The 13,645-nt window shown below is 39.3% G+C and overlaps 1 protein-coding gene across 4 annotated transcripts in view; it reads left to right on the forward strand.

Moving 5' to 3' along the window:
• LOC137104001 (mucin-2) overlaps nt 1–7,494 on the forward strand; it is a 34,523-nt gene extending 27,029 nt beyond the window's left edge. For all 4 annotated transcript variants that reach the window (XM_067484791.1, XM_067484789.1, XM_067484788.1 and 1 more), the window contains exon 4: nt 6,494–7,494. In XM_067484791.1, the coding sequence (XP_067340892.1) occupies nt 6,494–6,683 (190 nt within the window). In that variant the 3' untranslated portion in view covers nt 6,684–7,494. The remainder of the gene's footprint in view (nt 1–6,493) is intronic.
• The last annotated feature ends 6,151 nt before the right edge of the window (nt 7,495–13,645 follow it).

A 13,645-nucleotide genomic window follows, 5' to 3' on the forward strand; every position in this document is an offset into this window, starting at 1 on the left:
AAGTGTCATCACGCTGGACATGGAGACTTATCTACTTACTACCCTGCCTTTATGCATTGTTGTGTGAGAACTCATGATCACTGGATCCCTCTTTTGTAGAATAGGTGCGAAATCATATTACAAATTGGAAGTTAAGTTGTGTGATGCTGAAGTCCCGCGGCCATTGGAGATTAACAGCTTTTGTTTTTTTACTTTTTTCTGATTTAGACTTCAAAAATCATATTGGTGGAGTTCATTAGTCTGTCTGTTTGTGATGGAGCTTATTTTCCTCAAGGAAACTGGCTGTTGTTGTTTTGCTTTTGTTTTTGCAATATTTTGTGAATGATTTGCTCTTTGAGCTCTGTGACTTTCAAACAAGAAATATGAGGCCAGAGGCACTGGCCCATGTGCCCCACAGGTCAGTGGCCCCTGGCTCTTGCTTTTTTAATCTTTTTGCTGTTTATCTCTGGTTTCAACCCAAGGACAGATTCTTCCAGGCCTATAAAATTCAATCACACTTACTGGCCAGTACTTCTAAATAATGGTCACAGTATTTTGCTTTTGTGGCAGGAATTAGCTGACCTTAAATAACGTCACAGTGATCAATGCTATCCACCCCCTTCATTAAAAAACTCCACCTTTCCTATCATTTAAAGCATTGTGTGCTGTATTTGTTGGAATTTGCTCCAGGAGACCTGCACTGGGGCTACACCTGCAGCTAATTAACAGAATTCAGCTTGAATGGCAAAATAAAGTACTTATATAGACAACGCTGAGAGAGTGCATGAATCAGGATTTCAGAGAGAAGTTTGTAATAAAGCATTTGGTGTCATACTCCTGCAGAGCTTATTGAAATTAATAATCGGAGCAAAATCATTCTGTTTGAATACATTACCGTGTTGTGTGAGAATCAAACATTATACTCAAACAACACATGGGCATGGACACCCACGAATAGCTCAGTGTGCAAAAGTACTAATAGGTGTCATGGATCTGACACTGGACTCTACTCACCTTCACCTTTTGGCCTTCCTTGCACCAATCTACCCACTCACACCCCACCCTTTGTCAATTGTTATACCTGTACTCCCCCTCCCTGCACCTCCTTCTCTGTCGCTTTCTGTAATCCCATCAATCTCTGCCCTTCACTCTTGTTTCCCCTCTCACCCTTTTTTCCACAGCCCTGCTTCTTGTTTCACCGCTTTTATTTTGTAATCCATGGTTCTACTTCCGGTCTAGTCATTTCAGCTACTTCACCACTCATCTTCAGCCCTGATTGTTTTCACCTGTTCCCTTGCTTATTTAAAGCTGGCTCTCCCCACAGTCTCCTGCCAGGTTGTCTTTCTGTATTCCCTATGCTCCTGGACACTGTTTTCCAGGTTGGACTTGCATTTAGCGTTCTCTAGGTTCCCCAACCCCTTATTGTATCTGTTTTCTTAGCTCTTATGTCCCTACTAATTGTAATAGTGTAGTCTGTCTGTCCTCCATTTTAGGAGTGACTTTCTGTTTCTCTACATTATCACATCATTGCAATAAATCCCTGTTGCCATCATACCTCCCTTCACCATCTCCTCACTTGGGTCCTTATACAAAAAATAGCAAGGGTTGTTGTGTGTATCTGTACATTTTGAGAAGATGGTGTGTATTTTGTGCATGTTGGCATATTACATGCATTTGTAGTTGTAGTACTTAATCACAGAAGAACACCACTCTCCTCGGGGACTGACTGTTCTTTTAATTCCTGCTGAAATAAAAAGGTGTCTTTTTTTTTGGGGGGGGGGGGGGTGGTATTCAGCCTATAGGAGAGAAAATTACAAAGCTATTTTAAGTTGATTGCCTTTGCACTGCTGTTTCTGCTGAGTCTATTTTCCACAACTTGGCAAACTACTGAGTAGGAGAGATAGAGGAGAAATGATCTCCTGCTGGTGCTGTTGTATGAATGTTTTATATGGAAAGATGAAAAAGAAATGAAGCCCCACTCAACCTGTGTTTATATTATTTCAGCGTGCTGTTAAAATATTTTTCAGCTTGTCAAAATTAAGCCTTATCCAGCCTGAATGCACTTAACATGGTAGTTTCCAGAAAATGTACGTAAGCAGCTGCTCACTAGTGGACTACATCGTGTGTAACTTCATGCTATAATCATTAAGTGTCAGTGCTAGTAATTGATAATATCATTCAAAAAATGACACAGAACTACAAATCTGCTGAATCAGTCCCCTCTAATGATGAGCTGGAGTAGTGCTCTTGGGTGATGTCACTGTCTGCCCAAACGCAATGATTAAAAAAATAAGATATTTATACAGTATAGTGGATCTTTAGTGTAAAGTAACTGATGGGAATAAATCATTTCAAGGCTCACAGAAGAAATATTACCTTACTAGATTATTCAGTTTCGAGATAGATAACATTTTAGGATACAGGATACTACCAAATGTTTACTTCTCATTATGTATCACTAGATGTCACAAAGACTGGGCAGAAATGTGGATGTAGTCTTGTAAAGCCCTTTCTGACTTTTCAAGTAGAAACATGATCCACAGCTTATCTTAATGTGGAGAGGTAACAGCTGTAATAGCCAGTGGTAGATGAAGAACACAAAAACTGTACTTAAGTAAAAGTAAAAATGTACTCAAGTAAACTTGAAAATTTTTTTTTCTCCATCCCTTTCTGTGGACCAAGCTGCTTCATGTTTCAGGGGAACATTACCTAATTAATGGCAATAGACATAAATGATGGGTTGAAGCGGTATGATCTATTTTTACGTTTTATTCATAAACTTGACTTGAACTTGAAGTTGCCCAGAAACGTCAAGTTCAAGTTCAGAAAACCAAAGAGTACAATAACTGCATTCAGTAACAGCTCACTTTGAATATTGCTAATATTTCATATAAGTCTTTTAAATAAGACCATGGAAAACAAAACTTACACTGAGCCTAGTTTAGTGAAGCTACTCTTGTGTCAGGTGATTCGTTTTCATAAAAAATGGAAAAAATTGTATAATTATTAAATGTGTAAAGTAAAATAATTGTAACGTTTAACGTTTGTAACTTTGATTAGAAATGTAATGGAGTAAAAAGATATTTGCTCTCAGATATAGTGGAATAAAAGACAAAGTAGCGAAAATAAATCTACAGTACAGATATCGTGAAAAATGTGCAATAACAAACTTTCGACCACTGTTGACATCATTCGAATATTCTCATATGTTGTAGTTTAATTCGACAAATATCTGGTGGACCATTGCACGCCGGAGCAGGATTTTGAGTTTCAGGCTATCACAAGCTAAAGTTTGTAGCTGTAGTTTTTTCAGTGACTGTGATGAACTCATACTCTGCTTAATGTCAGTGTGAGCTCAGTGTGCAGATAATTAAGGTTGAGGGTGGACAGCTCCCTACAGCGGCAGAGTGCCTTGATCATGCAGAGCGGTGAACCGGGGCTATTCATTTTCACAAAGCGGGAACACGGCAGATGCAAGGCAAGAGTCACTGGGGGGCTCTATAGGGAGCTGAGCTGTATGGCGGCACAAATAGGAAGGTTGTGAAGATGGGGAATAGAGCACTTTATTTACTCTATTCATTTCAGGGTGGTAGCACAGCAGAGACAACCTCCATCACTTACTTTCCAACTGACTAGCACCTCGTTTTACACAGCTTCGGAAGTTTGTTTCAAGCTGTGAAGCTGTCCCAGGTGCCACAGAGAGGTTTAGTTGAAGTGGCTGTTTTCTGCCTGCTGTAAATATTGTGGATGGAAGAAACCCTCTCCACTGCTTTTTGTACCCACTCACTTTTTTTACTGTTTACTCTGTCCGCACCCATTGCCAACACTTTACTTCTGTCTAGAGTTTGCAGTTTCATTTTTTTTTTTTTTTGCATTAGAATACCAGTGGGCATCTAGAGTGAAGTGGTTGAGTGACTAAGGGAGTGGGAGTTATGAAGCCAGATGGATATGAATGTGAGAGTCCTCATTGTTCTTGCCTGAAAACTCCAGGCCCTGCTGGTGCTGAGCTCAGTCCTCCTTGCTTCCTCTGCAGCACTTCTCTCCTCATTTCGTCAACTGAGGGAGTCCTCTTTATTTCCAGCGTCTGTGCTGTGATGAGAAACACCAGCTAACTAGGCCACTGCATAATAAGCAAGAATAGCTGCAAAGTAATATGAATAAAAAAAAAGGAAAGAGGGGAAAAGAATCAGTTCATGGGGGGAGGAAGCTTAACCAACATGTAACTGCTGACAAAGGTGATTCAGCAAGCAAATATTGTCCTTATTCCTTTAGTGCAGATGTATTCATTTATTATTGCTTACCTTTACCTATAGCTTCTGCAGAGGTGCATCAGAGTTCACGTCTCACTTCAGCAGTAAAGCCCCTGAGCTATGCTGTCATGTGACTGATGATTCACCTTGCTGACTTTTCATTTGGTGTGTGTGTCAATTGCAGTCCTGGGATCCCTCCTGGTGCTGAAAAAATTCTGTGGTACTCAGCATTTTAGCACTTGATTTACTTTGATGTACTTATTGTCTGCCAGGAATTGGCAGATGTGGCAGTCTACACAGCTTCCCGTTGATGCGTTTTACCTTAGATCTTTGTTGCATATGGCTTTCCCCGTACTCCTGTGATGCATCTATATTTCTACTGTGTTTAAAGTAGCCACGTTTTATAACAATGCCCAAAATTATCATGTAATGATATGAAGTATGACAGTGATTAGCTGTGGTCATGACCCTGTGGAGAATTATCACCCCTCTGCTTTAAATAACTGTAACTTTTAGCTTTAGGCCAGCAATCTGATACCTTGCCATGATGCAATTTCAAATTGATTCAAGGGCTGGCGATCGATTTGAAACAATATTACAATCCTTATAAAAAGCTTTTACCTTTTTATACTTTTACAACATTGAATTATGGTCAATTTCATTAGGCTTTATTGGCAGAAATTTACAATAAATGATAAATATATAAAGTAAAAATTGATTATATTACAAAGTTATATAAATTATTAGAAAATAGTTGCTTGCATAAGCAAATTATATGAGAAAATAATTTCTGAGCGCAGTAAATTAGCATAAAGTATTGTAGTATAAATACAAATTGTGAATCAGTATCCTGGTTAAAAACCACACCCTGTACACAAAGGAACACTCCAATCAAAGTAAATGACCACGTACGTAGGGGAATAGTGAGGGAGGCCACCAAGACACATATGGCTCCTGAATAGTTACTAAGCTGTTGAGGACCAGCTGCTAAAGGCACATTTACACTGTACCTGTACCAGCAAAGTGTGTGCAGAGGTAGTACAAGTACACAAACTCAGTACTCAAATAAAAGTGAAAGCATTAGCGTAAAAAATACACTACAAGTATCACTTCCAATCTCTACTAAGATAAATGATCTAACTTTTACTTTTGTACTTAAAATACAAAAGTTAAAGTACTCCTGTGGTAAAAAGCGTCAAAGAAAGGTGGAGCTTTTTTTTTTTAACAACTTTATGCACTGACAAGTGGTCAACCTACATCAGCATTTATAAGTTCATAATATTTGTATAAAAAAAACATATATTTATATGTGAAAACCACCAGGTGGTATTAATCTTATGGCTTAGGAGGGATTTCCACATTTGCCATGATTTTGTTGTCCAGTGGTGGATGAAGTATTAAATCTGTACTTAAGTCAAAGTACAAACACACAAACATACAAATGTGCCCACTGATATTTCTACTTAAGTAAAAGTAAGTAAGTACATAATTTATATTTTACTTAAAGTATTAAAAGTAGTAGTACTCGACACATTCTTCCCTGTACCCTTCAGTGCTGCTTCATGTTGGGGGGGATATTAACTAATTAATGGCAATAGACATAAATAACAGGTTGAAACTATTGTAGCTATAATTTGATGCTTTTTTTCTGTTTTATTTCTAAACTACTCATATTGTAACATCACATACTGACGGTAGCAGTCTAACAATACTGTGGTTTCACGAATAAAACAGCTTGAAATGAGCTCAGGATGCAAAGAGCCACAGAAATCCAATAACAAGAAGAAAATATAGAGTCAGTGTATTTGTAGAGATATTTTTTTTAAAACCTAATTTAATCCAAGTACACAGTGGATGGGACCAAGATGGAAAGTACTTTGTTACTTTCCACCACTGCTGTTGTCCATGATGTGTAGCGTTCCAAATTTCTATTCCTATTGACATACTTTTCACATAACATGGGTTTGGTCAGTGTGTCCATCATCAAAGTACTTTTACACCTTTTGACTTTTACACCTTTTGAGTCCCGTGTGCTTGTAAAAATTCAACAGAAATGCATAAAAACATGGCTACTATGAAAACACGTTAAAAATTATCTACTCATCAATGTTTTACTCAGAAACTACAGTTTCACTTCGGCTTTGACCTGTTGCGTTCACAACTTGTTCCTGCTGTCCCCAAGTTTCCATATAAATCAGTTATTGCGTGTTTAAAAACATTTAACTGACATGTTCTCGCATTTTTTTTTCTCTTTCCCTCACTAGTGTGGAGCATGACTTTCGTCTGCAGGAAGGGCAGGTGGTCCGCACATGGAAGGTCGGGGACCCTCCTGAGGGCTCGCCACAGCCCACCACCCCTCAGCCCACAACACTTCAACAACAAGACTCCCCTCAACTAGTGCGACCCCCTGCCACCACCAAGAAGAACAGAAAGAAATGCTTTTGGTTCCTCTGAGTGGAGCCGAGGAAGCAAGAGACATTTTGATACTGTAATGCACTGCATACACTTCTTTATAAAAAAAAAACTACAAATGATTAATGATGGAGATTTGATGTTTTTAAAAAAGCATGGAATGAACTGAAGAATTTAATTGCAAACCTAAATATGGGTGGAGCCCGGGGTACAAAGGTTAGGATTTTAGCTGGTGTTGTTGGAATTGATGAGAACGATTTGACTGGAGTTTATGTGTTGTTTCTGCTCTTAAAATGCCTCTTCAGCATTTAGAGGTTTGATACTGGTGCAGGGAAGTAAAAGTGCTGAAGTCAAATAAAAGGAAAAGTTCAGTTCACAATATGAGTCACAGTTAGGAAGCAATTAGGAGATATAAAGAGAATATATAGCGAGTGGAAAGGGGCAAGGGCCACAACACAGCAGAGAGGATGGAGGAATGTACCGTATAATACAAGAAATGAAGACTTTATTGCAAAAAGAGAAAAAGACAGAAAAGATTAATCTTCATTAATTGACTAATGAGGGTCAGAACACCAGCTTTTATATCCAGACACATTTAAAAACAATTATCGTGACATGTATTTAAAACTTTTCTGTAATTGAGGAAAAACTGCTACACGTCTATGTGCACATACATGCACACAGAAACACACGCAGTACGTTAACAAATGAAGTGATATATTTACATAAAAAGCATATATAAACTGAGAAAAATAGGTGAGGTGAGCTCTGTACACGGCAGAGCTAGTCTGCTTGAATGCTATATTTCAGATATGGTTTGCTGCTCTATAAAAGTATTTTACCACAGCTCACTGGTGTGTGTTGTCATTCTGGATTCAGCATATGTCAAGACGCTGTCAGGGTTGAAAGAAGGTACTTTACCTAAAGCTGCCATAACCCATATAGTTGCAATAACAATGGATCAAAAAAACGATGGGCAATGTGACAGAAGCCATTTGTAGTGATGAACCTACGGAGAATTGTCACTGCATCTGCAGCTCCCCTCTGCTTCACAGAGCTTTATAGTGAGTTTCATCTCAATGTTCAGCTGTCCGCCCACAATGTTACTGTTTTCATTCACTCTTACGGTGATGTTTTAGGCTGTTTTTAGTGTAAAACCTCTAAAATACCACTTTGCACTACCTGCTCAGCACCAAACAAATACAGTTTGAGACTGTAAACATACATTAGCAGAGCATTTAGAAGCAAAACAGACTGATCACAACTGGTACATATAAATTAGCTACATATAAATGTGGTGGATTAAATTATTTTTATTCTGCAATGTAAAAGTACAGAAGTAGCATAAACTAAAAATACTCAAGCAGTACATGGGCCTCCATATTGCGCTTGTAAATGTACTTGCCAGTAGTTATTTTTCCACCACTGGCTGTTATCATAACTATTTTCATCAGTCATTTGCAGAAAACAAGGACAGATAAATTAGTGTCAATCTCTAAAAAAACAGAAAACATTTTATACATTTCTAAAATATCGCTACCAAATGCAAAGCACTGCAACAGAAGGTTCTCAGTGCTCAGATGGTGGCTCAGACAGCCCACTTTCCTGGACACTTCAGGGCAGGTCTCAGGAAATTAAGCCTCAGCTGTTTGATTGCTGTGAGAAGCCCCAAATATTAAGTAATTCATGACACACATAAGCTGATTCTATGAAGCTCTGAGACGATATGAGATCCTGGCCTAATTTATTTCGAACTTCAAAAAGACTCAGTTTGTTTGCCTGCTTGTTTGGGTTTGTACAGCTTACAGTCAAGTTCAACTTCGCCTGAAACAAAGCAGTTAGAAGCAGACTGTTCTGGTTGGGAATAGTCATAGAAGGGAATACGCTGTATGTCTCAGGCATCCGTGTCAGCCAGGACTCCACAGTCACTTACCTACTAGACTTCTAACTGCCTCCTTTTTCTTACTAGGCTCTCAAGGCATGAGTAAACACATGAACATGCTCACACAAATACACACATCAACCTAAGCTTGTTCACCAGGGCCCCGTGGTCACCCACGTAACTCTGAGTCCTGCTGTGCTGCACTAAGGGTGTAGAAGTTGGAAAGCTTTTGTTGCATGTACCACCGCTTCAAAATAAGCAACACATTTATGCACAAACCTTGTCACGCTCGCAGTCTCGCAGCCACACAATTCCACTTCACACACACAATCACACAGCTAACATATTGTTCTCAGACCAACACAATGCATTATCTCCCCCGCAGTTGTTCCTCACTCCCTCACAACCAGGCACACGCTCCCTTCTAGTAGCTCTGTGTGCGCCGGTGCAATGCTGAGAGGAGTGTGGAGTTGTCAGTCATTAATCTGCTACAGCACAGCCTGTAATCCTGATGACAGAGCGGAGCAGGCTTACAGAGAGCAGAGAGGATCTGAGCCCAGCCTGGAGTGGGGAACAAAGGAGCCAGAGAAGACTGGCTTTGAATCCATAAAGAGAAAAGAAGTGTGTGTGAGGTTGTGTGTGTGTGTGTAAGTGTGTGTGTGTGTGTGCATGCGTGTGTTGGGATTCTGGGGTGAGGAAGGTACCTATTTTGTCAGCAATGCTGCAGTGCTATTCAAGAATTCTGGCACACACAAAAGGGTGAAAGGCTTTACATGGAAAACAACCTAGGCTGCTGGTGTGTCACACTGACACGTCAGGTAAATGGGCTCTGGTCCAGACTGGTCATTATGGAACTCTGGAGAAACACAGAGAGGCCTGCAGTGAAAGGGAGAGAACAAACTCATTTTTGAGGCCTCTTCAAAGAAACATCAAGGGTCAAAGTTGGCTCACGCAATTCAATGCAACATCAGTCGAGGCTCGGATGAAAATGAAGGAGAAAAAAATAACCATGTCTTGAGGCATCAACAAGCATGCATAATGGGCATGTGAAAACAGCTACAACTGCATGCTGAGAGGAAGCAGCAAAGCTAATACTGCATGAGTCATTGAGCTTAGGCTGCTATACAGATATTGTGCTTCACTTTACCACATTATAACTAAAGAGGTCATTTTACAGTCAATCAGAACAAGGAGTCAGAAGTGCTGGAGAAACAACCTGTCCAGCAGGGAAATAATATTATTCGAAGGCAAATGTAATAAATGATGCAACATATACTGTGTCTTTTCCCAATGACTTCATAATGATGCTGATAAACAAGCCCCGTGTTGCAAAGAATTTTCTTTGAACTGAGAAAGGAGCTTCATTAGTGACCAAATAAAAGAAAAGTATGGATTGAATGTGGATCTAGGGATCCAAATTAAAAATACACCTACACAAGTGCACCTACACACACACACACACACACACACACACACACACACACACACACACACACAGTGGCATAAGCTTATCTTCTGCCTTGGCTCTCCACATTTCAGAGGGATCTCACACACACACAATATCCCAGTTGTGTGTGTGTGTGTGTAACTGGGAAATTGTAAATAATGAATTAAAAAGTACCCATTTCAACGCGACCTGCCAAGTTTCTGAGTCAACTGCGATAGCAGCAGATTCGTTTAATAAAATATGATCTAAATTTTCCCCTGCCACTGCTGCCACTGATGCAAAAAAGGGCAATGAAATGTAAATACATCATGACTGGGCTGAGAAGGACACAGAAACATTCTGGACATGTGACCGCCGGGTTCTCCAAACGAGGACAGAAATATGATCAGATTTTCCGAGGAAGAAGGAAAGGTAGAGGAAAATTGCAATGTGCTGAATTTGTCAATAAGCTGCATGAGTTTGATTGGTTTTGCCTCGATAGAAGACTTCTGAGTGGGCAAGCACACATGGCAAAGATTTTAAGAGAGAGTGGGATGATATGCAACGGTGGCCCAGACTGTATTCATGTGAGAGGAGCTTCAGAATGCACATAACTGGGGCTTCGGGGGCACATCAACGTAGGAGCTGTGAGCACAGTTTGGACCGTGTGCTCATTCCTTCACTTGTCATGAGTTTTGTTACATGTTAATGTGATGCTGCAAAAAGCGTGTGTACACTGTTTAGGTTCCAAATGTACTTGGTTAACCTTATGAATGAAATATGTTTCTGTGTTTTCCTTAAATAAACATAGATACATGGAGACAGGGGTCATCTGACTTTCATCTAGCTGTTTCTCTAATGCTTGTAGGGTCTTTTCTTTCCCACCTGCCTCCCAAATAAATGTGCCATTTTGCTTGAAGCTGGAAAAACTGATCCAAACTAAGCCACTCTGTCAACATAGTGTGGGTGTCAGGGCAACGAGAGAGGAAAAACACAGGTTTGTGCAACTCCAACTATCACCAAAATGAAATTGCAAATGTGATCAGCAAAAACCGCAGTGACAGTATTACATGCATTTATATTCCTGGTAGATTTCTCTGTAACATTAATTAACAATATTTTCATCAGATAAAGTGACTGCAGAGTTATAAAATCCTGTTTCTCAGAGTATTGTAAACCACTAGCCAGTGCTTTTTTTTTTTTTAAATCCTTGTGTTGTTTGCTGAAATTAACAAATTGTTTCTGATACATCATCTCACTGGTACCTGGAACAATATAAGCCACTACAGCAGCCCCTTTGCATTGTTTCAATACAGGGCTAATTCCTCTCTGAATGCTCACTTATGCTTCTACAAAGATACACATGAACACATGGCTGAATTGTAAGAACTTGATACCAAGACTGAAAGATGGTGCCGAGGCACTAGAAGGAAAATTGCTTACCTGGTGTGTGCCAACAAAGTTCCCTGGCTTCCAGATTTTCTCCTCCTTTAGTCTCTTCCCTGCTTGCCCCACTCATTCGCTCCCTCTCAAAGCACAGATTTTACAATGAGATAATGTCACAAACTTTTAATTTAAATTTCTAGGTTCCAGCGAAAGTCTTAAATATAAACAGAGACTAATAATTGACCTCATTTGTCTTTGTTGTTTGTTGTCTGGGGAAAATGCTTTTTTATTTTGGACTGTAGTGGCAAATAGTTGTTGCAATAATGAGAATGACCATTGAAAGGTGGTGCAGTATCCAGCTTTCATACAGCCATTGGTACATGAGGCAATAAGAGTTTTCTAATCTCCAGTTTGTTTCCCATTGGACATGTGCTTGAGTGTGTCTCTGCTAGCTCAACACACATTAAGACGTCTTAGGACAATGTCTTAACAATAGAAATAAGTAACAGTGATTATGTCACCAAAAATGAAATAAACACTTCTTGTAACAATTAAACTGTGTGTGTGTGTGTGTGAGTGTGTGTGTGTGTGTGTGTGTGTGTGTGTGTGTGCGTGCGTCTGTCCGTCATGCTGATCCCAAACCTCTTGACATTACTGTTACACAGTATCGTCATACAAAAGAATTACTTGTGACTTCCACGTGTTAAATCTGCAAAGAGGAAATATCTCACCGTGGTATGTCATGAAGTCGTGACACTGAACACAGAGAGTTTACGAAGCACTAAGAATAAGTAAAAGTTCATGCCTGTGCTGCCTGCAGGGCAGTGGGAGGCTCAGGAACATGTTTCACAATTAATTTCAGGCGGATGTGTCACTGTTTGAGAGGAGTTTTCTGAACATCAAAGTCCGTCTCTCTGAAGACATGTTAGATAACTTCAAAGTCCTGTGACTGCTTTGCCGAGAGGTGCTTTTCCTTTGTTTTGTTCAGCTAGGTTGTTTTCTACTCCATTGTGGAGTAGATGATCGAGACTGCGAGTACATATTGCATCAGGAACCTGTTCTTGGCAATTTACAATTCAAGGACGCAGTGGACACTGAACTTGACTTTAAACAGTAAAAATTCTGACATGTTGGTATGAGTGCAAAGCAAACCGTTTCTAGCTGATTTCTTTTCAATTTACATTACTGATGGGGTCATCTCCTAGCAGCACCACTAGTTCAGCCAGAAGTTACTTCTCCTAACCAAGGAACAGGTCAGCACATACAATTCTGCACCTCACTGTTTAACAAATCTACGTTTCATAATTTCATCTTTAGTTTTAGCCAGTTTGTTGTATTTTAAGACAATTTATGTCCATTTTAAATTCTTTTGTGTCTGTAAATGTTGCCGTATCATACCATTCTCAGCAAGAAGGTAAATTGTGCTATTCTCTCTCTAATTATTAACTAAAGATGTTTTGCTTTACAACAATAACTCTGATTGTTGTTTCTGTAAATATTTAAAAAAAAAAAAAACGACAAGACTTTAAAACCAATTTTTAGGGGCTTTAAATATTTCATATTAATACCCATCTGGCTTTCTATAGAGATACAAAGCCTGACAGAAACGACCAGCTGCTGCCTTTTCAGAAATTATCAGCTGTTGTGCTGACTTTTATTTCCCACAGCATCAATTCAGCAACAAGAGGCCAATGCCTGTAGCTCCTCTTAATTAATAGGGGATCCTCCAACAACATGCAATATGCATCACATTATGGAACACTTCTACCTGCTACACATATAGTAAGTCTCTAGTGACATAATTACATGACTAATGCTGTAGCATTAATTGAAATGAGAGTCCCTGAAGATCATTGTCAGTGGATATTATAGCAATCTTTCTGTGTGTTGGCCTGGAACCAATTCAGCTAAAGTAAAGCTACAATATGTTATTTATATCACGAGCTATAAAGATGAAGGGGAGCATTTATGAAAAGGGAAAACATAACATGTCCATTTCCATGCAAAATAAGCAATCTTAATTTAATCTGAGCAAATCTTTCAGTCTGTATGCCTGTACTTTCATGAATAAAGTGTAAATTGTTCAAATGAATGTACAAATATACAGAATAATTATTGAGTAAGTTGTAGCGCTATTTCTTCTGAGATAAAATGTGTGACATAGTTGGAATTGTTGCCTCATATATTCTGGTAATCCTCCTCCAATTCCCATCAACTCTTCTCATTTATTCACGTAATAAACTACTGCAACGCATGAAACAGACAATGGTAAGCTGTGTTGGCAATAAATGAGAAGTACAGCTTTTTGTA

Source organism: Channa argus, chromosome 18 (assembly GCF_033026475.1).
Source record: "Channa argus isolate prfri chromosome 18, Channa argus male v1.0, whole genome shotgun sequence".
Lineage (NCBI taxonomy): Eukaryota > Metazoa > Chordata > Actinopteri > Anabantiformes > Channidae > Channa > Channa argus.